The sequence below is a fragment of the Sus scrofa genome, chromosome 14, assembly GCF_054392235.1.
Source record: "Sus scrofa isolate SSC_HxYL_T2T_F1_AM1 chromosome 14, Sscrofa_HxYL_maternal_Yorkshire_Landrace_v2.0, whole genome shotgun sequence".
NCBI lineage: Eukaryota > Metazoa > Chordata > Mammalia > Artiodactyla > Suidae > Sus > Sus scrofa.
This window is the reverse complement of record NC_139396.1, coordinates 126,609,628-126,632,677: the sequence shown is the minus strand read 5'-3', so window position 1 is coordinate 126,632,677 and position 23,050 is coordinate 126,609,628. Positions and strand designations below refer to the sequence as shown.

At 37.5% G+C, this 23,050-nt stretch overlaps 1 protein-coding gene across 10 annotated transcripts in view; it reads right to left on the bottom strand.

Moving 5' to 3' along the window:
* EXOC6 (exocyst complex component 6) overlaps positions 1–23,050 on the bottom strand; it is a 222,746-nt gene that overhangs the window by 122,239 nt on the left and 77,457 nt on the right. For 9 of the 10 annotated variants that reach the window (XR_014826641.1, XM_021073794.2, XM_021073792.2 and 6 more), the window contains exons 6-8: positions 18,497–18,701; positions 7,462–7,614; positions 4,199–4,267 (exon numbers count right to left, since the gene is read on the bottom strand). Coding sequence is in view for 9 of the 10 variants with exons in the window: in XM_021073794.2 (XP_020929453.1) it covers positions 4,199–4,267; positions 7,462–7,614; positions 18,497–18,701 (427 nt within the window). In the remaining variant the exon portion in view is untranslated. Of the gene's footprint in view, positions 1–4,198; positions 4,268–7,461; positions 7,656–18,429; positions 18,702–23,050 lie in introns of all 10 variants that reach the window. The other variant, XM_084994878.1, reaches the window with a different exon arrangement.

Sequence of the window (23,050 nt, the reverse complement as noted above, 5' to 3'; positions counted from 1 at the left end):
ATTATAAATAAAACTATTACATCCTCATTTAAACATGTCCAATGGATACATACCATCACTCATCTTAAAAACATGAACAAGTTCTTCAACATTCAGAAAGTTTATATTTTTCCTTTTTAAACTCGTATTTCAGCTTACTACCCTCATAGAACTTTTTCTAATTTAATGTGTTTTTTCTAATGCTATATTGTCTAATGTAATATGTTCTTATTTTTATTCGTATTTCTGAAACCGTAAGGCTTTAGGTATTAAAGTGGTTTTTTTACTTCTGGGTTGAATTATCATTAATAATTAGTACATAATGATCAAAGCAACCTAAGTATATTACACATTTTGATAATTAATGAGCCAAAAAGTAAATTTCTATTGAAAATGAATATCTGAATAGGATTAATGGGGCTACTTTTCTTCTTTTCTTTCTTTTCTTCTTTCTAGGGCTGCACCTGCAGCATATGGACAGTCCCAGGCTAGGGGTCGAATCAGAGCTACGGCTGTAGGCCTCCACTAAAGCCACAGAAAGGCAGGATCCAAGCCATGTCTGTGATCTGCACCACAGCTCACAGCAATGCTGGACCCTTAACCCAGTGAGTGAGGCCAGGAATTGAATCCGCATCCTCATGGATCCTAATCAGGTTCAATAATTGCTGGGTCATGAAGGGAACTCCCTTTTTTTAAATTCAATTGACAATGTACTTTTTGGTTAAAACTCTGAGCTGCAAATTTAGTAAATTTAATTCACACAAAGAAGTGCCCACTCTAATACCTGATCTTATTACAAACTGAATGTGATGGTAGAAAGAGTCAATCAGTTACTAAATTCAGCAAATCTTTTATGAAATATCAGATACAATGCAAGGCACCAGGGAAAGAACAACAAACAACATCTGTGGTGTCTATTCTTGTTGACTGTGTAGATACAGCACAGGGATAATAAAAAGTAACAAAAGTGCTACTGGCACTCACTATAGTTTATGGTGTCCATATAAGACAGAAAAATTGAGCACTAACCAAAGCAAAAAAAATCATTCCTCTACACCAAACCCAAAAAATCTACAGGAAAACATCTAACTTGAAAGGAGTAGTGAAAGAATAAAACAACATGAGAACAGCAGATATCTGTTGATCTATAACACCAGACAGCAGTATAATCTTGATGGAACTCAGCCTCTGTTTGCCTCAGGTATAAATAGAGTTAAATATGTGTATTTATATAACACACACACACATATCTATATATATATATATAGTCACCTGAAACTGAAAATAATCTACAAAGTTAAGGTAGTTTATACACACACACATTTGAATAATTATTTTTCATAGAACAGACTAAAAAGTATTATTTTGATTCTATAGATTGAGTTTGTATAGCTTTAAAAAGAGAAATTCTTCTTAAAGGTCCATTCAAAAAGCTCAACACATTTGAATATTATTAACTTATTTGTAAAAAATGAGTTTACATTGATATTGTGCTTGTATATCATTTTTATCTTAGCTATGAAGGGCAGAACTGGTCCTATCTTTCAATAGAGGGCTAAAAGAAAAAAAAGGTTAGCTAATAAAGATAATTCCATTTATTCTAATGAACATAACTGTCATTATTTTTAAATTACATAAGTAATCCAAACCTCAAAACTCTTTAAAAGTAAGTGGCTTAAGAAGGCAATGGAATGACATATCAAAAGTGCTGAAAGAAAAACCAAGAATTCTATATCCACCAAAACTACTGTTAAAAAGCAAAAGAGAATTAAGACATTCCCAGGTAAATACAGTTAAATATGTGTATTTATATTGAGAGATTGATGATGCTAGCAAAATTGAGAGAACTGATGCTAGCAGAACCTTCCCTAAAATATTAATAGGACTACTTCTGGCAGAAACTAAAGGACACTTCAATTCACATGAAAAAAATTAAGAATACCAGTAAAGGTGAATACAGAGGTAACTATAAAGACAGTAAAAATGTACTTTTGTTTCGAACTTCTTTCTTCTGATTCAAAAAACAACTGTATAAAGAATGATAAATCTGTGTCAATGGCTGATAATATATAAATATATAATTAGTATGATAACAATAACACAGAGGAAAGGGGTAACTGTGAACTATATTGTTTTAAGATAAAGATGTTCACTGTAATCCCAGGGCAAATGCTAAGAAAACAGTGAATACATATGTATAAACAAACGATAAGAGAATTAAAATGGTACGTCAGAAAATGGTACATGAGAAAGCAACAAAGTCTTAAAAATATATGAAGTAAAAACTGGCAGAACTAAGGGAAGAATAGACAACTCAATAGTTGTATTTGGAGGCTATAATATTCTCACTTTCAAAAACAGAAGAGGCAGAAAATCAATAAGGAAACAGAAGATTTGAACATTATAAAGTAACTAGACCTAATTGGTGTCTACAGATCACACCACCCAACAACAGCCAGATATATATTCTTCTCAAGTTTACATGGAATATTCTCCAGGATAAAGCAAATGTTAGGCCATAAAACAAGCCTGAATAAATTTAAAAGGACTGAAATCATACAAAGTATTATTTCTGACCACAGTGAGATTAAATTGTAATCAATAGTAGGACTTTTGAGAAATTCACAAACATGGGGATTAAACACCTAAATAACCAATGAGTTAAAGAAGAAATCACAGGAATTTAGAAAATATTTTGAGATAAATGGAAAAAACATACAACACACCAAAACACATGGATGCAGCTAAAGCAGTGGTTAGAAGGAAATTTATACCTTTAAATGTCTATATTTAAAAAGAGAAGTTCTCAGGTGGCACAGCAGGTTAAGGATTTGCATTGTCACTGATTGGCTCAAGCTGCTGCTGTGGCAAGGGTTCAATCTCTGGCCCAGGAATTTCCACATGCCCCAGGAGCAGGCAAAAATGAAAAGAAAAGAAAACTTATTTTTTTTTTTTTAAAAAAAAGAAGACTTCAATCAATAACTTTAATTTCTACCTATGTGAAAGAAGTTGAACACAAATGGCCACATACAGTATGATTCCACTTGTATAGCTATCCAGAATAGGCAAATTCATAGAGAGAGTAAATTAGTGGTTTCCAGGGACTGGGGAGCAGGGGATAAGGAGTGACTGCTAATAGGTAAGGATTTCTTTTTTGTGATATTGAAATGTTCTGGAATTAGCAGTACTGGTTGCACATCCTTGTGAACCTGCTAATACCACTGTGTTGCATATATTACAAGGGGAATTTTTTTTTTTTTTGTCTTTTTACTTTTTCTAGGGCTGCTCCCATGGCATTTGGAGGTTCCCAGGCTAAGGGGTCTAATCGGAGCTGTAGCCACTGGTCTACACCAGAGCCATCGCAATGAGGGATCTGAGCCACGTCTGAGACCTACACCACAGCTGATGGCAATGCCAGATCCTTAATCCAGAACCTCATGGTTCCTAGTCGGATTCGTTAACCACTGAGCCACGACGAGAACTCCAAGGGGAAATTTTTTTGTTACATGAATATATCACAAAAATGCTATTTAAAAAAGGGGTGGGGGTTAACTATCCAGCCAAAAATGAAAACAATGTGCTGTGGAGTAAACAAATACAGAAGTCACATATTTAAGGAGTTCCCGTTACAGGTCAGCGGGTAAAACCCAACTACTATCCATGAGGATTCAGGCTCAATTTCTGGCCTCACTCAGAGGATTAAGGATCCTGTGTTGCTGTGAACTACGGTACAGGTCAGAGACACGGCTCGGATCCCGTGTTGCTGTGGCTGTGACAGAGGCCAGCAGCTGTAGCTTAGATTCCACCCTAGCCTGGGAACTTCCATACGCTACAGGTGCAGCCCTAAAAACCAAAAAACAAACAAACAAACGAAAGTAACATATATAAAAGTTAGCTGTGATACAACAACAGCACAAAGGGAAGAAGACAGAAATGTCAGGTTCTTTTAATATACATGAAAAGTATACTTGGAAGTAGACTAGGACAAGTTAAAGAAAAAAATAAATGCCTTACACTCAGTGGATTATTTCACAAATAAATACTACAAGATTTGCAGCTCACTGAGCTTGAGGGCAGCCTTTAGAAAAGTAGACCTAAAAACCACACATGTCTTTTTAATAATACAAATACATGCACACATGTGTGTATACACACATATAGGTATACACAAAACATACACACACACACACACACACACACATATATAAAAGATACTTACCAAAACAGAATAAATGTGCAAACATCGGTAAACAGGGGAAAAATCAACAAGATCTTGAACAGTTAAGACCTGAAAAATAAATCCATTTTTAAAAAATCATAAGTCAAACTACCAGTCCACTATTGAGATTCACGTTCTAACATTTACCAGCTATAAAAAGCATATAATATAAACACAATGGCTTTTTTATTCTGTTTTGGCATTTGCTTAGTAGTTCATTCTTCATATATTTGTCATCATTGTTGGCTGCTTTAGATTATTAGGTAATAAAGAGGAGAGGCTGTATATCTTTAACATGCTTGGTAGATTACCAGAAAATTGCTATGGATAACTAGATACATCATTATTGCTTTTTGGTAAAGACGGTGCATGAATGTATGGTTTAACTGTAGAAGTTCCTTCTCTTCTGCAGCTAAGTCACATGATTTATCATTTCATCAAATTGAAGACATCATCACTATTATGTAACACTAAGAAAGAAAACACTACCACTTGAGACTATAGTATCATCAATTTTAAGATGTATTCTGATTCTGAGATGTTGATAATGTTTTTAAAGTTCACCTTAGAATTGACGAAACAGAGTAATATAGTTTCCCAAACTTGAGAAACTTTTCTTTTTTTACTGGTTTTTTTTTTTTTTTTTTTTTTTTTGTCTTTTTAGGCCCACACCAGTGGCACATGGAGGTTCCCAGGCTAGGGGTCGATTCCAAACTGTAGCCTCCAGCCAACCCCACAGCCACAGCAATGCTGGATCCTTAACATACTGAATGAGGCCAGGGATTGAACTCATGTCCTCATGAATACTAGTTGGGTTCATTCACCGCCGAGCCACAACAGACGCTCTGAAAAACTTTTCTTAAAGATAGACATTTCTATTCTCACAAATCCTCAAGATGAACTTAAATTATTTTTATCACAGTGTTATTTATTTGGGAAAACGGCAGAAGCAAAATATGGTAACAGTAAAATACACTGGGGAGAAAAGGGAAACAACCAAGTTTCACTTAGAGTATTGATCTGGGGATAAGGTACGATGATAATGCTTCTAGCAGTTAAAGATAATGCAAAGCAGATGAAGGAAAATTAAGATAAAAAGATGAGACAGTCCATTTACACCATGCTGAATTTCAAGAGAGCACAGACTTATAGAGATTCTCTGAATAATAATAAAGAAGGAACAGGGAGTTCCCGTAGTAGCTCAGTGGGTTACAAACCTGACAAGCAACCATGAGGATATGGTTTCAATCCTTGGCTCTGCTCAATGGGTTAAGGATCCTGTATTGCCAAGAGCTGTGGTGTAGATCCAGACACATCCTGGATTCCGCGTTGCTGTGGCTGTGGCCATCAGCTGCAGCTCAGATTCGACTCCTAGCCTGGGAATTTCCACATGCCTCAGGTGCAACCCTAAAAAGAAAAAAAAAAAAGAAAGAAAAAAAGAACAAAAAAGCAGCTTTCAGAAACAATTATTTAGGAGTTTCCATCGTGGCTCAACAGAAACGAATCTGACTAGCATCCATGAGGACACAGGTTCAATCCCTGGCCTCGCCCAGTGGCTTAAGAATCCGGCGTTGGAGTTCCCATCGTGGCGCAGTGGTTAATGAATCCGACTAGGAACCATGAGGTTGCGGGTTCGGTCCCTGCCCTTGTTCAGTGGGTTAACCATCCAGTGTTGCCATGAGCTGTGGTGTAGGTTGCAGATGTGGCTCGGATCCCGCATTGCTATGGCTCTGGCATAGGCCAGGGGCTACAGCTCCGACTGGACCCCTAGCCTGGGAACCTCCATATGCTGCGGGAGTGGCCCAAGAAATAGCAAAAAAAAGATTAAAAAAAAAAAAAAGAATCCGGCATTGCCATGAGCTATGGTGTAGGCATCAGACACGGCTCGGATCTGGCATTGCTGTGGCTGTGGTGTACGGTGGCAGCTACAGCTCTGATTTGACCCCTGGCCTGGGAACCTCCATATGCCGCAGGTTCAGCCCCCCAAAAAACAAAAAACAAAACAAACAAAAAACCCCACAATTATTTAATTTCATGGGACTAATCAGAATTAATTCTATATTAGAAGGACATTAAATAATATATATGTATTTTTGCTGTATAGCAGAAATTGGCACAACACCATGTATCAACTATACTTTAATTTCAAATGTAAAAAAAATTACTTTGTAGTAAGTATCTCAGCACCAAAGAAGAAAAAAAGGTAGGCTATCCAAATTAGTCTAAATGAGGCGGTTAAGCCATTATGCATTAAATTACTGCCATGGGTAAGTAATATATGAGTGTTCACTACAAAAAGAAATTATTAAATTTACACTTTTACTGCTAATTATGGCAGAACACCTAGGTTCAAATATTTGCAGCTTACAAATACAATCTATGATACATCTTATCTGTCAATTATGCAGACTAACATTTTAGATGACTCTTTTGCCCTAATAGCTCATCACAAACTGATCTACATTAATTCAATATGCACACAGGAAGACAACCTACAATTCAAAAAAGTCATTCCAAAATAGATGAGAGATGGAGTTCCAATCATGGCTCAGTGGAAATGAATCTGACTGGTATCCATGAGGATGCAGGTTTGATTCCTGGCCTCGCTCAGTGGGTTAAAGATCTGGCATTGCCACAAGCTGTGGTGTATATTGCACATGCAGTTCGGATCTGGTGTTGCTGTGTCTGTGGCACAGGCGAGTGGCTACAGCTCCGATTAGACTCCTGGCCTGGGAACTTCCATATGTCATGGGTACGGGCCTAAAAAAGGAAAAAAAAAAAAATAGATGAGAGAGGGAGAATGGAGAGAAAAAAAGATGAAAAGAAAGGAAAGAAGGGAGTTCCCTGCTGGCTCAGCAAGTTAAAGATCTAGCATTGTCACTTCCATGGCACAGGTTCAATCTCTGGCCCAGGAACTTACACAAGCCACAAGGTGCAGCCGAAAATTTTTTTTTTTGCTTTTTTTTTTTGCTTTTTAGGGCAGTACCTGTGGCATATGCAATTTCCCAGGCTAGGTGTAGAATTGGAACTGCAGCTGCTGACCTAAGCCATAGCCACGGCAATGCTGGGATCTGAGCCCCATCTGCGACCTACATCACAGCTTACAGCAATGTTGATCCTTAATCCACTGAGTGAGGGCAGGGAAACCCACATCCTCATGAATATGAGCTGGGTTCTTAACCTGCTGAGCATCAGTAGGAACTCCCCCAAAAATTTAAAAATTAAAAAAGGAAGGAACAAAGATATAAACAAAGAAAGATCACCTCCTCTTCATTTTCATCCTCTTCCTCAAATCCATGTTTCAATTCAATTTCATTCCTTTCTTCTGGAATTCTATCATTTATATACATATTCTTCCCAAATTTTACATTATTTTGCTTCTGCAGAGTAATACTGAAGGTTTTCTGCTGCTGTGCCTATTTTGGAAAAAGAAAAATTCAGATTATTTGAAAATTTACTGTGTGTAGGGAGGGATTAAATAGGAGTTTGGGATTAACATATACACACTACTATATATAAAACAGATAACTTACAAGGACCTACTGTAGAGCACAGGGAGCTATATTCAATATTTTGAAATAAACTGTAAGGGAAAAGAATCTTTTAAAAATGGATACATATGTATGTATAACTGAATCATTTTGCTGTACACCTGAAACTAACACAACACTGTACGTGAATTAGACTTCAATTTCTAAAAAATTGAAAAAAAGAAAATTTAGTGGTCAAAGGTGGTTCAAGAATTTGTTCATATTTTCTCATCTTTTTAATGTCTGTAAGTGTAGGATCTGGAATGATGTCCCATTTTTTATTCATGATTTGTGCCCTCTTCTTTGTTCAGAGGTTTTGCAGGGAGTTATCAATTTTATTTGAAAAGATTAGGAATCAACTTTTGGCTTTGTTGATCCTCCATACTGTATTTTGTTTTCTATTATAAGTTTTTTTTTTTTGGTAGTACCCATGGTATTTGGAAGTTTCCAGGCCAGGAACTGAACCCAAGCCATAGCAAGGACACGAGCCCCTGCAGTGGCAACTGGATTCTTAACCTGCTGTACCGCAAAAGAACTCCCTGGGTTTTTTTGTTGTTGTTTGTTTTTTTAAATATTTTATTACTTAAATGAATTTATCACATCTGTAGTCATATAATGATCATAACAATACAATTTCACAGGATTTCCATCCCACAGCCCAAGCACATCCCCTCATCCCCCAAACTGTCTCCTCCGGAGACCATAAGTTTTTTGATGTCTGTGAGTCAGCATCTGATCTGCAAAGAAGTTCAGTCTGTCCTTTTTTCAGATTCCACATATCAGTGAAAGCACTGGATGTTGGTGTCTCATTGTACGGCTGACTTCACTTAGCATGATAGTTTCTAGGTCCATCCATGTTGCAAAAAATGCCAGTATTTCGTTCTTTTTAATGGTTGAGTAATATTCCATTGTGTATATGTACCACATCTTCTGGAACCCCTCCTCTGTCGATGGACATTTAGGTTGTTTCCATGTCTTGCCTAGTGCAAAGAGTGCTGCAGTGAACATCGGAGTACATGTTTCTTTGCGAGTCGAGGTTTTCTCTGGGTAGATGCCCAGGAGTGGGATTGCTGGATCAAATGGTAGTTCTATGTTTAGTTTTCTGAGGAATCTCCATAGTGCTTTCCACAGTGGTTGCACCAATTTACAATCCCACCAACAGTGTACTAGTGTTCCTTTTTCTCCACACCCTCTCCAGCACTTACTGTGTGTAGACTTTTTGATGATGGCCATTCTGGCTGGTATAAGGTGGTACCTCAGAGTGGTTTTGATTTGCATCTCTCTAATAATGAGTGATGTTGAACATCTTTTCATGTGTTTCTTGGCCATCTGTATGTCTTCTTTGGAGAAGTGTCTGTTTAGATCTTCTGCGCATTTTTGATAGGCTTGTTTGTTTTTTTGGTGTGGAGCTACAGAAGGTGTAAGAACTCCCTGTTTTATATTACACTGATTTCTACTCTTCTCTCTCTCTCCTTTTTTTTTTTTTTTTTTTTTTTTTTTTGGCCACATCTGCAACATAAGGAAGTTTCTGGGCCAGGGATGGAACCTGAGGTGTAGCTGCGGCAATGCCAGATCCTTAACTCACTGTGCCAGGCCAGGGATCAAACCCACACTGCTACAGAGACAACACCAGATCCTCCACATTCTGTGCCACAGCAGGAACTCCAATTCTACTCTTACCTTGATTATCTCCTTCCATTTTCTTTTTTTCAATTTTATTTTATTCTGGTAAGTACATTTAACATGAGATCTACCCTCTTGAATTTTTAAGTGTACATGCATTTTACATTATTAATATGTTCTATTAATAATATATTATTGCTGATAGGTATGTTTTTACAGATGAATTAAGTTTATTCATCTTGACTGAAACTCTATGCCTGTTGATTAACAACTGATTAACAACTCCTCATTTCCCCTAGCAACCACCATCCCACTCTCTGATTCTATGAATTTGACTTTTTAGATAGTTCATAATTTCTTTTTTAAAGGCTGGATAACATTCCATTGCATGTATATAACGCATTTTCTTAATCTATTCATCAGTGGACATTTAGGTTGTTTCCACATCCTGGATATTATGAATAATGCTGCAAAGAGTATGGGAATGCTAGTATCTCTTCAAGATGCTGAGGGTTTTTTGGATAAATACCATCATGGGACATAGGATAGCTCTATTTTTAATTTTTTCAGGAACCTCCATACTATTTTCCATAGCCGCTAGACCATATGGCATTCCCATCAATATTGTGCAAGGGTTCCAATTTTTTCCTTACCAACACATGCTGCACTTTGGGGGGGGGGCGGTAATAGCCATTTTGAGAGGTATAAGGGAGTATCCTACTGTGATTTCGATACATTTCCCTAATGCTTAATGAAGTTTAGCATTTTTCTGTACACCTGATGACTTTTTTTTTCTTTTTAGGGCTGCACCTGTGGCATGTAGAAGCTCCTGGCTAGTGGGTCGAATTGGAGCTGCAGCTGCTGGCCACAGCAACATGGGATCTGAGCCACATCTGCAACCTCCACTGCTGGATCCTTAACCCACTGAGCGAGGCCACAGATCAAATCCACATCCTCAGGGATACTATGTCAAGTCTTTAACCTGCTAAGCCACAGCACGAACTCTCTTGTTAGCCATGTTCCTTTGGAGAAATATATATAGAAATTTCTAGTTCTTTTTTTTTTTTTTTTTTTTGTCTTTTTGCTATCTCTTTGGGCCGCTCCCGCGGCATATGGAGGTTCCCAGACTAGGGGTCCAATTGCAGCTGTAGCCCCTGGCCTATGCCAGAGCCACAGCAACGCGGGATCCGAGCCGCGTCTGCAACCTACACCACAGCTCACGGCAACGCCGGATCGTTAACCCACTGAGCAAGGGCAGGGACCGAACCCGCAACCTCATGGTTCCTAGTTGGATTCGTCAACCACTGCGCCACGACGGGAACTCCTCTAGTTCATTTTTTAATTAGGTGATTATCTTTTTGTTATTAAGTTAATTCTTACTTATTTTGGAGATTAACTCCTAATCAGACGTATAGTTTGCAAATCTTTCCTCCCATTCTATAGGTTGCCTTTTCACTCTGTTAATGGTCTTCTTTGCTACACAGATGCTTTTGAGTTTGATGTAATTCCACTATTTTTGTTTATGTTGCCTATGCTTTTTATGTCATGTCAATACTTCTACTTTTATTAAGTTTAATTTGCTGTTGTTTCTCTAACTTCCTAAAATGGGTATTTACATAACTGATTTCTGCCGTCCTTTCCTAGTTTATAAATGTAAGTCTATAAATTTCCCTTAAACATGACTTTTGTCACATCCTGTTTTTTAAATGTCATATTTTCATTATAATTCAATTCAAAACATTTTCTCATTTCAAATGAGCGTCTCCTCTGACCCATGGGTTATTTAGAATTTTATTTCTTAATTTCTAAACATATCGAGATTTTATATTTATTTATTTTCAGTTTCTGGAATAATGCCAAAATAGCCAAAGAATATGTTCTGAATTATTTCAATCCTTTGAAATTTATTGATATCTGATCTATGGACCAGAAATATCAATCTTGGCAAATGTTCTTTAAAAATGTATATTCTGAAACTATGATACAGTGCTACATGTGTCGATTAGGTCAGGGTTGCTAATCATAATTTATTAATCTATCTTTATCTATCTATCGATCTTTTGATGTATCGATCTATCTGTCATCTTTTTAGGGCCACAGCCATAGCAGATGGAAGTTCCCAGGCTGGGGGTTTAACTGGAGCTGCAGCTGCTAGGCTATGCCACAGCCACAGCAATGCCAGATCCAAGCCACATCTGCGACCTACACCTCAGCTCACAGCAACACCAGATCCTTAACCTACTGAGTGAGGCCAGGGATCAAACCCACATCCTTGGTACTGGTCAGGTTCTTAACCCACAGAGCCACAATGGGAATTCTGCTAATCATATTATTTAAAAGGACTAAATCCTTACTATATCTATTGGTGCCAGTAGCCAGTAGTTACTGAGAGGAGTTCATTAAAATCTCCTACGATTATCAAGTTGTCTATTTCTCCTTTTAATTCTTTTTTTTTTTTGTCTTTTTGCTATTTCTTGGGCTGCTCCCGTGGCACATGGAGATTCCCAGGCTAGGGGTCCAATAGGAGCCGTAGCCACCAGCCTACACCAGAGCCACGCCACAGCTCACGGCAACACCAGATCCTTAACCCACTGAGCAAGGGCAGGGATCGAACCCGCAACCTCATGGTTCCTAGTCGGATTCGTTAACCACTGCGCCACGACGGGAACTCCATCACCAGTAATTCTTTTTAAAGAGGTAAGCCAAATACATAAATGAAAACACCCAGAAAAAATTAAAAGATATGATACATACATGAACATACATAAAATATGCTCCCTTAACTCCAAGTGATTATTTATAGAAAAAAGTCTACTAACCTCACAGAAAGAACTATGGTGTCAAGTTGCAAACATATTCCACAGAAAATGCCCAGTTTGTGAAGACTAAGAATGCAGAAGCTGTTAACTTAATTATTGACAAAAATGAACATTTCTACAGATTAAAAAGTTGAGAACCCTTATATTTTCTTTTACACATTTTAGTGATATTCCACTATCAGAATTTCATTATTAGAGATTGAAAAAACATATAGGCTTAATCAAGGATTTTAACTTCCTTATATAATGCATATTAGTGGAACACTCCTGTTTCGGTTGGTCAGGTTGTAGCTACTCTGTTCTGTTAGCATGCAGAAAGTTTACCCACTGCCTCTTTAGGGTGAATTCTCTCTAAGGGATACATGACTTCTAATCAGACCTTTCTACTCTCAGACAATCAGACAATGCAAATCACAGAAATCTAGCTCTACCCTCACCTAGACCCCGATGTTGGCTCCAAAGGCTTGTGCTTGAGAAAAATCACTATCCCTCCATTACTATCATCAACCTACTCACTGAAAAAATATCAGAATTCCCTTTTTCCTCATGTGCCCAAACTAATTTTGTCTATGATTTTCAGTTTTAACAATAAAAAAACATTTATTTAAAGCATTGTTTCCAAACTGTGTTATGTATAAAACTAATATTTCACACAGTATCAATAGATACTCCTTTAAAAAGGTGTTCTATGCTCAAATAAGTTAAATATTACATACTATATCTCTCTTCCAAGGGATTTAAAATTCATAAGAAATATGCTTAACTTTATTTAACCAAGATTTCCCAAACTTATTTGGCCATTTAGTCCCTTTTTCCCCTAAAATGTCAGTCAGGAATATAATATTAAACTGTTAACAGAGACTATGAATTTTAGGTATTTAATGGCTAATTAAACATCAAACTACTCATAGTGGACCCATCTCTCATATTAGATTGAGGGGAAAAACCCTATAAAAGCAAGGCTGTCTTTTACTTTAAAAAAATTATCCCTAGAGAAGCCAAAGCTCAGCTCTAAACTCTTTTAAAAAAATAAATAACGTCCTCTGCAACTCATGTACAGCACAGTGCTAGATCCCAGAAAGGCAAAAATAAGTAGGATGGATATATCTCCTTCACCTTAAAAACTCACTATCTAGTCAAAAACACAAAAAAAGGAGTTCCCACTCTGGCATAGTGGGTTAAGGATCCAATGTTGTCACAGCTGTGGCATAGGTGCGGCAGTACAGGTTTAATTCCCAGCCTCATGAAGTAGGTTAAGGATCCAGTGTTGCCACAGCTGTGGCATAGGTGGCAGCTGCAGCTCACATGTGATCCCTGGCCCAGAACTTCCATATGCCATGGGTGCAGCTGGAAAAAAAAAATGAAATAACCAATTATAACGCAGTGTGAAAAGTACAATAGATGTATGCACTGAAGAGGAAGTGACCATCTCTAGCTAGCAGGAGTGAGACAAAGGAAGGTAGATTTCACAAAGTGATGCTTAAGTCAGCTTTTGGGGGAAAAAGCAGGAATTCATCAGACTGGACAATTTAGAAGAATGGAAGACATTCTAGGTAGAAGAAACAACTAGTGTATTCAAAAACTTATGAGATCTGATAACCTAACAGCACTCAAGGAAGAGGGAGTATAAGAGATGAGGTTTTTGTTTCATGCTCAGGAATCTGAACTTAGGTAACTAGGAATCACTGAAGAATAAGTGATTTGGTCAAACTTGCATTTTAGGGCAAAAAGCAAAAGGAGAAAAGACCAGAAAAAAAGGAAAATAGTTAATTCGATATAACAATAGCCTGAGTAAGTAGAGGAAAGGGCACAGAAACTATAGATATTTAGAAGCAGAAATGATAGTTAATAAGTAGGATTTAGTAACAAACTACATAAAGGGTATAAATACTCCTGAAAAGTCCAAAGCATCCCCCAGTTTCTAGCTTGTGAAAACAGTAGATACCTCTATCTGAGATAAGAAATACAGAAAAAAAAAAAAACTGATATAATGAAAAGATAATGAGGTTACTTTTAGAAATGCTGGGTTTAAAGTGTGTATAGGGCACTGAAGTGAATATATAACAAGCAAATCCATAAACGGGATATAAGATAATGGAATTAACCATAATATACAAAGAATGTCCAAGGGTGGGAGGTACTGATTAGCAAAGGACAAGGTTTCCATTTATGTCATGTAAGGAGATGCTAGAATCAAACTGTGATTCTGCCAAAGTGACCACAGTTTATGAGAGACTCCAGAAGGTTTCCAATGCTGAAAAATCACAAGAAATTAAATGGGAGCCAACGGGAAACCAAAATTTAACAAAACAAATTTTCTTATTAACTCATAAGGACTCTACCTGTTTCACCATTAGAAAACTCTCTAACGTCTCAATTTCGTGGAGGAAAACCTGTAAAGAAAACAATACCTATAGACAAAAGAGGTCTGTATAAAAGGCTATCTTTAAGTTGCAGAGGTAAGGAGCTTGATTGTTTATACAAGAAAAAATAAGTGGTAAACCAGGAGGAGTCTATTCCCACCCAGCAGGAAATTCACATAAACCTTAAGTCCTAGGATCCATGATTTGGTGGACTGTCAAGGCAGAAAAAGTACAAAACTGCGCGATGAAAACCAGTTCAGAAAGGATAAGTTTAATAACGAAACTCAAGTAAAATGTATAATGGAACATGAACTTTAAACTACTGTTCACAAGCTTAACAGTGAAAAATTTTACCATATGGTTGTGTTTTTTTATCCCCACTGCAAATACAGAATACCTTGCCCAGATGTAATGAAAAACCACTGAAAATACTGATCCTGAAGGCAAGAATATAAAAATTTGAAGAGCTCACCAGTGGGGAGAACACTCACTGAACAGAGACAACCAATGGGAAAGATGTAATCCCGAGATTAATGGGAGGTCCTATGGGAAGGATCAGAGGCTTCCGATTTACATATTATAAAATGAATCAGTCCTATTACTATCTTGAAGTATCAACAGAAGAGAAAGATGATCACTTCAGAGGAAAACTATGAAATTCCACACTTTTTTCTAGTTTAACAAGTTTAATATTATCTTTTGGTTCTATCAAGTTCTCCATTCCTGCAGCTTTCTTAACCTATATGGTTCTCAGGAACAATCACAGTAGCTAGATTCAGATCTCCAGATTCTTTTTCTCAACCTGCCTTTTTGAATCTTCTTCTCTTACATTTACTTTGCTCTCTCTCTTTCTATCACACACATAAGCAAACACAAATACACACAAACACCCACCCACACACTCTCTCTCTCTCTCTTTTTTTTGTCAGTATCCAAGTTCCCAGGCCAGGGACTGAACCTGCACCACAGTAGCGATCTAAGCTGCTGCAGTGACAATGCCAGATCCTTAACCTGTTGTGCCACAAGCGAACTCCATCTTACACTTTCTTAATATTTACTTTTTCCAGGCTACTAATCTGCTGTTCAAACTCTAACTCACTGGGCTACACTTCTACTATTTCCATTCTTATACTACCACCCACAACTAACCATATTCACACTATCTCAGTGGCCTCAGGTCTAGCTTTCACAGATAAGAAAAGAAAAAAGTTTGGTTTAAATTCTACTTTGTAGCTTCTTTTTATTTATAGCAAATAAAAATAATTTTGTCAACCAAGTATTTAACTAATCTGAATAAAAGATAACTATCAAAGTAATATGAAAATCAAATCTGCTCCATGGAAAAAAAGGGAACCCTCATACACTGTTGGTGGGAATGCACATTGGTATAGCCACTGTGAAAAACAGTATGGAGGTGTCTCAAAAAGCTAAAAATAGAACTATCTTATGACCCAGCAGCTCTACTCCTGGATAGAAAGATAGATAGATATCTCCCAAAAAAAAAACAAAAACACTAATTCAAAAAGATATATAAACCCCAGTGTTCGGAACAGCATTATTTACAATTGCCAAGGAGTCCCTTTCATAGCTCAGTGATTAACAAGCCAGACTAGTATGCGTGAGGACATGGGCTCAATCCCTGGCCTTGATCAGTGGGCTAAGGATCCAGCATTGCCGTGAGCTGTGGTGTAGACTGCAGACGTGGCTCAGATCCCGAGTTGCTATGGTTGTGGTGTAGGCCAGCAGCTACAGCTCTGATTTGACCCCTAGCCTGGGAACCTCTATATGCCAAGGGTGTGGCCCTAAAAAAAAAAAAAAAAAAAAAAGCCGAAAAACAAAAAACAATTGCCAAGATTTTGAAGCAACCTAAGGAATTTCCAGTTTTTGGCCAGTTCTGAATAAAGCTCTTATGAACATATAAGAATGTTTTCATTTCTCACTGATAAATACCTAGGAGAGGAATTACTGACGCTAAAGGTAGGTACATTTATTTTATAATTACCAAATCTTTTCCCATTGTTCATCTTTCTATTATTGAGCTGTAGGAGTTAATTCAAAGACAGTACTTTTGATTTCCTTTAAAAAGAGAGTAATTTATTCTTAGGAGAGAAAGAACATAGGCAAAACATTCTCCAACATCAACCGTACAAATGTTTTCTTAGTCAGTCTTCCAAAGCAATAGAAATAAAAATGAAAACAAACCAATAGGACCTAATCAAACTGACAAGCTATTGCACAGCAAAGGACCCCATTTAAAAAAAAAAAAAAGACAACCTACAGAATGGGAGAAAATAGTTTCAAATGATGCAACTGACAAGGACCTAATCTCTAAAATATACCAACAACTCATACAAATCAACAGCAAAAAAAAAAAAACCAATTGAAAAAGAAGACATTTCTCCAAAGAAGACATATGGACGGCCAACAGACACTTGGAAAAATATTCAACATCACTAATTATCAGAGAAATGCAAATCAAACTACAATGGGGTACCACCTCATTCTACTCAGGATGGCCATCATTAGTAACTCTACAAATAACAAAAGCTGGGGAGGGTGTGGAGAAAATGGAACCCTCCTACATTGTTGGTGGGAGTGCAAATTTATACAACCGCTATGGAAAAAAGCATAGGTACCTCAGAAAACTAAATATAGAACTACCAGATGATCTAGCAATCCCACTCTTGGGCATATATCCAGACAAAACTTTCCTTGAAAAAGATGCGTGCACCCTTGTGTTCTGTGCAGCACTATTCACAATAGTTAAGACATAGAAACAACTTAAATGTCCAAAGACAGATAAATGGATTAAGAAGATGTGGTACATATACACATTGGAATACTACTCAGGCATAAAAAAAAGAACAAAATAATGCAGCAACATGGATGAAACAAGAGGCTCTCATACTAAGTGAAGTTAAGTCAGAAAGGGAAAGACAAACACCATATGATATCACTTCTATGTGGGATCTAATATATGGCACAAATGAAACTACCTACAGAAAAGAAACAAGCTCATGGACATGGAGAACAGACTTGTGGTTGCGGGGGAGGAAGTGGGGTAGACCAGGAATTTGGGGTTAGTAGATGCAAACTATTACATTTGGAATGGATAAGCAAAGAGATTCCACTGTATAGCACAAGGAACTAACTGTATCTGATCACTTGAGATGTAACATGATGGAGGGTAATGTGAAAAAAAGGAATGTATATGGATGTATGGCTGGGTCACTTTGCTGTGCAACAGAAAATGACAGAACACTGTAAATCAACTATAATAAAAAAACCGTTTCAAATAAAACAATGTAAAATAAAATGAAAAAAATAAAAAGAGAATAACCTGTGACCTTAGCATAAAAAGCCTCCCATTTGCCTCTATGGCTGTCATTTTTCAGCTAATTTTATACCAAAATTGACTATTTGTAAAAGTTAATATAGGAGTTCTCATTGTGGCTCAGCAGTTAACAAACCCGAATAATATCCATGAGGATGTGGGTTCGATCCCTGACCTTGCTCAGTGGGCTAAGGATCTGTGGTGTAGGTGGCAGAGGCAACTCTGATTCCAAATTGCTGTGGCTATGGTGTAGTCCGGCAGCTACAGCTCCAGTTCAACCCCTAGCTTGGGAACCTCCATATGCCGTGGTTGCGGCCCTAAAAGGACAAAAGACCAAGAAAAAGAAAAGTTAATGTAATACTACATACATGAGGAAGATTGCTGAGAGATCAGTTGGTGAGTCAAGTTAGACTGAATTTACGTAAATAAGGAATAAGTGCAATACACACAAAAGCTGATAGAATCCATTTAAAACAATAAGGAAAAGGATAAATTTTAAAAAATTATCAGAAAAGGATAAATTAAAAAAACCAACCATTTTATATAAGTAAAAAAAGTAAACTTTGGATATATTCTATAACCTAGATTATTAAATAACATTAAATTAAAACTCTTCTTTTCAATCTCACCTGTTTCATTGCTGTTTCACCTATTTTGTCAGAATGCTTTCGAATGCTTTCCAAAAAGTCTTTGAGATCAGACATGGAGATTTCTTTAATATCTTCGCGGAGTTTAGGAAGATTTTCTATCATTAACTGACAAAACCGGTATTGACTGACCCGGGGGAAATACACATTTTCTAATTGTTCCATAGTTTTTAGAGCAGAATAATACCTGTGAGAAGTTAAAAAGAAAACTCTATAAAAAGTTCTTCTCACATTAATTTTACAACTAAATCCACATAATCAGTCCAACACTCCCATCAAAAAGGATAAAGTTATAGTTAAAGTATATAAAAATTAACATTTATTTCTACTTACTATGCACAAACTATTCACCATATAAACCAAGCAGCAGGATGAAAATTTACTAACATATAATTTCTTTACTTCATTTCATCTAAATCTATAACATCATCTTTAATATCTAAATCTAAATTATCACACTCATCACAAAACCTTAAATGTTTATATGTACAATAGTTCTAAAATTTTTAATTAGAATAGTTATTCTATGTTTGATTTCACAGTATCTCGCCTAGCCACACAACATTACCATCAAAAAAGCACATAGCACAGATTTAAATAAAATCAAAATAAAATATATTTTAAAAAGCTCTTTTTAGAAAATTTAACACTTTTTAAGGCAATACGAAATAACATTGTCAAAACCATTTAAAAATCAATGTCAATTTTTTTCAATTCGAGAAATATTTACTGGAGTTCCCGTCGTGGCGCAGTGGTTAACGAATCCGACTAGGAACCATGAGGTTGCGGGTTTGGTCCCTGCCCTTGCTCAGTGGGTTAACGATCCGGTGTTGCCCTGAGCTGTGGTGTAGGTTGCAGACGCGGCTTGGATCCCGCGTTGCTGTGGCTCTGGCGTAGGCTGGTGGCTACAGCTCCGACTGGACCCCTAGCCTGGGAACCTCCATATGCCGTGGGAGCGGCCCAAGAAATAGCAAAAAAAAAAAAAAAAAAAAAAAAAAAATTTACTGTAAAGCAGTGGTGACATGCTAGGTATGTAGCAATTAGTAAAGTAGAAACTGAATCCTAGAGAAATTGACACACTGTCATATACATACTTTAAGTTTCTCTAGACTTCTGTGAGGTTGATATCTATGGCAGGTATTACTATTAACAATCTATAGATGAGAAAATGAAACACAGAGAAATAGTATATAATTTGTTCAAGATACTATAACTTGAGACTTTCCGAAATTGTCAGTATCCTACAATATTCACCATCTGAGAGTAGGCGGAGGAATTTTTTCAGTTAATCAAATAATATTATATACTTTTCCATTAAATTGAATGTTAAAAATAAAAGGCAGTATCAAAAAACAACAATAATATACACAGGGGAGATGGGATTAAGATGGCAGAATAGAAGGACTGGAGCTCAACTTCTCTCCTAAAAACAACAAAATTCACAACTAAAGGCTGAGCATTCTTCACCCAATGGACCAGAAATCTTAAAAAAGATCCCCTACTCCAGAAGACAAAGAGGAGGACACATCAAGAGGTAGGAGGGGTGATTTTGTGACATAAACATTCCCATACCTCCCAGGTGGGAAGCCTCACAGACTGGGAACTAATTGATTCACAGAGGCTCACCTACAGGAGTGAGAGTTCTGAGCCCCACATCAAACTCTCCGTATGGGGATCTGGCACTGGGAGAAAGAGTCCCTGGAGCATCTGGCATTGAAGGCCAGTGGCGCTTGTGCACAGGAGCTCCATGGGACTGGGGGAAGCGGAGACCCCATTCTTAAAATGCACACACGGACTTTCACGTGCACTGGGTCCCAGGGCAAAGCAAAGTCTCCATAGGAATCTAGGTCAAACCTGACTGCAGTTCTTTGAGGACCGCCTGGGAAAAAAGGGGTGAATGTAGATTGTTATGAGGGAAGGATATTGGAAGCAAAGCTCTCGGAAATATACAGCAGCATGCCTTTCTCTGGAGGTGGCCATTTTGGGAGAATGTGGCCCCACCCATCAGTCAGTGCAGAGAAGCCCTAGGGCAAACAACAATCCAGCCCCGCCCCTCAGTAAACAGGCTACCTAAAGACCCCTCAGGCACACAGCCCACCTCTAATCCCATCCAGAGACTAAGCCACACCCACCAGAGGGATAGGAATCAGCTCCACCTACCAGTGGGTAGGCATCAGCCCCTCCCATCAGGAAGCCTACAGCAAGCCCCCATACCGACTTCAGCCACAGGGGGACAGACACCAGAAATAAGAGAGGATACAACTCTATTATCTGTAAAAAGGTCACCACACCAAAAACCTATAAAAATGAAAAGATAGGAGTTCCAGTCATGGCACAGTGGTTAACGAATCCGACTAGGAACCATGAGGTTGCAGGTTCGGTCCCTGCCCTTGCTCAGTGGGTTAATGATCTGGCATTGCCGTGAGCTGTGGTGTAGGTTGCAGACATGGCTTGGATCCAGCGTTGCTGTGGCTCTGGCATATGCCACTGGCTACAGCTCCAATTCGACCCCTAGCCTGGGAACCTCCATATGCCGTGGGAATGGCCTAAGAAATAGTAAAAAAAAAAAAAAAAAAAAAAAAAAAAAGAAAACACAGAGAACTATAACTCAGATGAGGGAGAAAGGAAAAACCCCGGAAAATCAACTAAGCAATGAGGAGATTCTCACCCTCCAGGAAAAAGACTTTAGACTGTTGATGCTGAAGATGATGCAAGACATTAGAATAAACTGGAGGCAAAGATAGATAACTTACAGGAAACACTGACCAAAGAGATACAAGACATAAAACTTAAACAAGAAGAGATGCAAAATACAATAATTGAAATAAAAAATTCACTAGAGGCAGCTAACAGCAGAATACAAGAGGCAGAAGAACGAATAAGCGAGGTGGAGGACAGATTAGTAGAAATTATGGGTGAGGAACAGAAAAGAGAAAAAAGAGTAAAAACAAATGAAGAAAGTCTCAGAGAACTCTGGGACAATGTTAAACGCACTAACATCCGTATTATAGGGGTGCCAGAAGGAGAAGAGACAGAGAAGGGGACAGAAAAAATATTCCAAGAGAAAATAGCCGAAAACTTCCCTAACATGGGAAAAGACCCACTCACTCAAATCCAGGAAGCACAATGAGTACCATATAAAATAAACCCAAGGAGGAACACCCTGAGATACATATTAATCAAACTCACCAAAATTAAAGACAAGCAGAAAATCCTGAAAGCAGCTAGGGAAAAGAAACAAATGACATACAAGGGAACCCTAATACGGTTATCGGCAGATTTTTCAGCTAAAACTCTGCAGGCCAGAAGGGAGTGGCAAGATATACTTAAAGTGGTGAAAGGAAAAAACTTCCAACCAAGATTAATCTACCCAACAAGGCTCTTATTCAGATTTGAAGGAGAAATCAAAACCTTCACAGATAAGCAAAAGTTGAGAGAATTCAGCAACACTAAACCAGCCTTACAACAAATACTAAAGGAACCTCTCTAGGCAGAAAAGAAGAGACAGCAACAGGAAACAAAAATTCCACAAATGACAAGGATCACCACTAAAGGTATATGTACAGTAAGACACTAAATCATCCACGTACAATTATACCACAAAAATCAGAAATCATGAGAAGAGGTGGGTACAAATGCAGGACACTGGAGATGAACTTGCAATTAAGAGAACAACAACTTAAAATAATCTCATATACATATAGACCCATATCAAATCTTCAGAAAAACTGCAAACCAAAAATCTACAATTGATAAACAAATAAGAAAAATCAACTCAAATACAACACTAAAGATAGTCTTCAAACCAGAAGAGGAGAGAACAAGAGAAGTAGGAAAGAAAAAAGAGCAACAAAAACAAATCGAAAGCAAATAATAAAATGGCAATGAGAACATAAATATCAATAATTACCTTAAATGTGAATGGACTAAATGCCCCAACCAAAAGACAAAGGCTGGCTGAATGGATACAAAAACAAGACCCATATATATACTGTCTTCAAGAGACCCATTTCATTTCTAGGGACACATACAAACTGAAAGTGAGAGGATGGAAGAAAATATTTCATGCAAACGGGAATCAAAAGGAAGATGAAGTAGCAACATTCAAATCAGACAAAATAGACTTTAAAATGAAGAATATTTTAAGGGACAAAGAAGGTCACTACGTAATGATCAAAGGATCAATCCAAGAAGAAGATATAACAATTTAAAATATCTACGCACACAACCTAGCTTCACCACAATACATACGGCAACTGCTAACAACCTTGAAAGGACAAATCGACAATAACACAATAATAGTGGGGGACTTTAACACCCCACTTACAGCAATGGACAGATCAACCAGACAGAAAATCAATATGGAAACACAGGCCCTGAATGATGCATTAAACCAGATGGACTTCATAGATATTTATAGGATATTCCAGCCAAAAGCAACAGAATACACATTCTTCTCAAGAATGGAACATTCTCTAAGATGGATCACATCCTGGGCTACAAATCCAACCTCGGTAACTTTAAGCAAACTGAAAC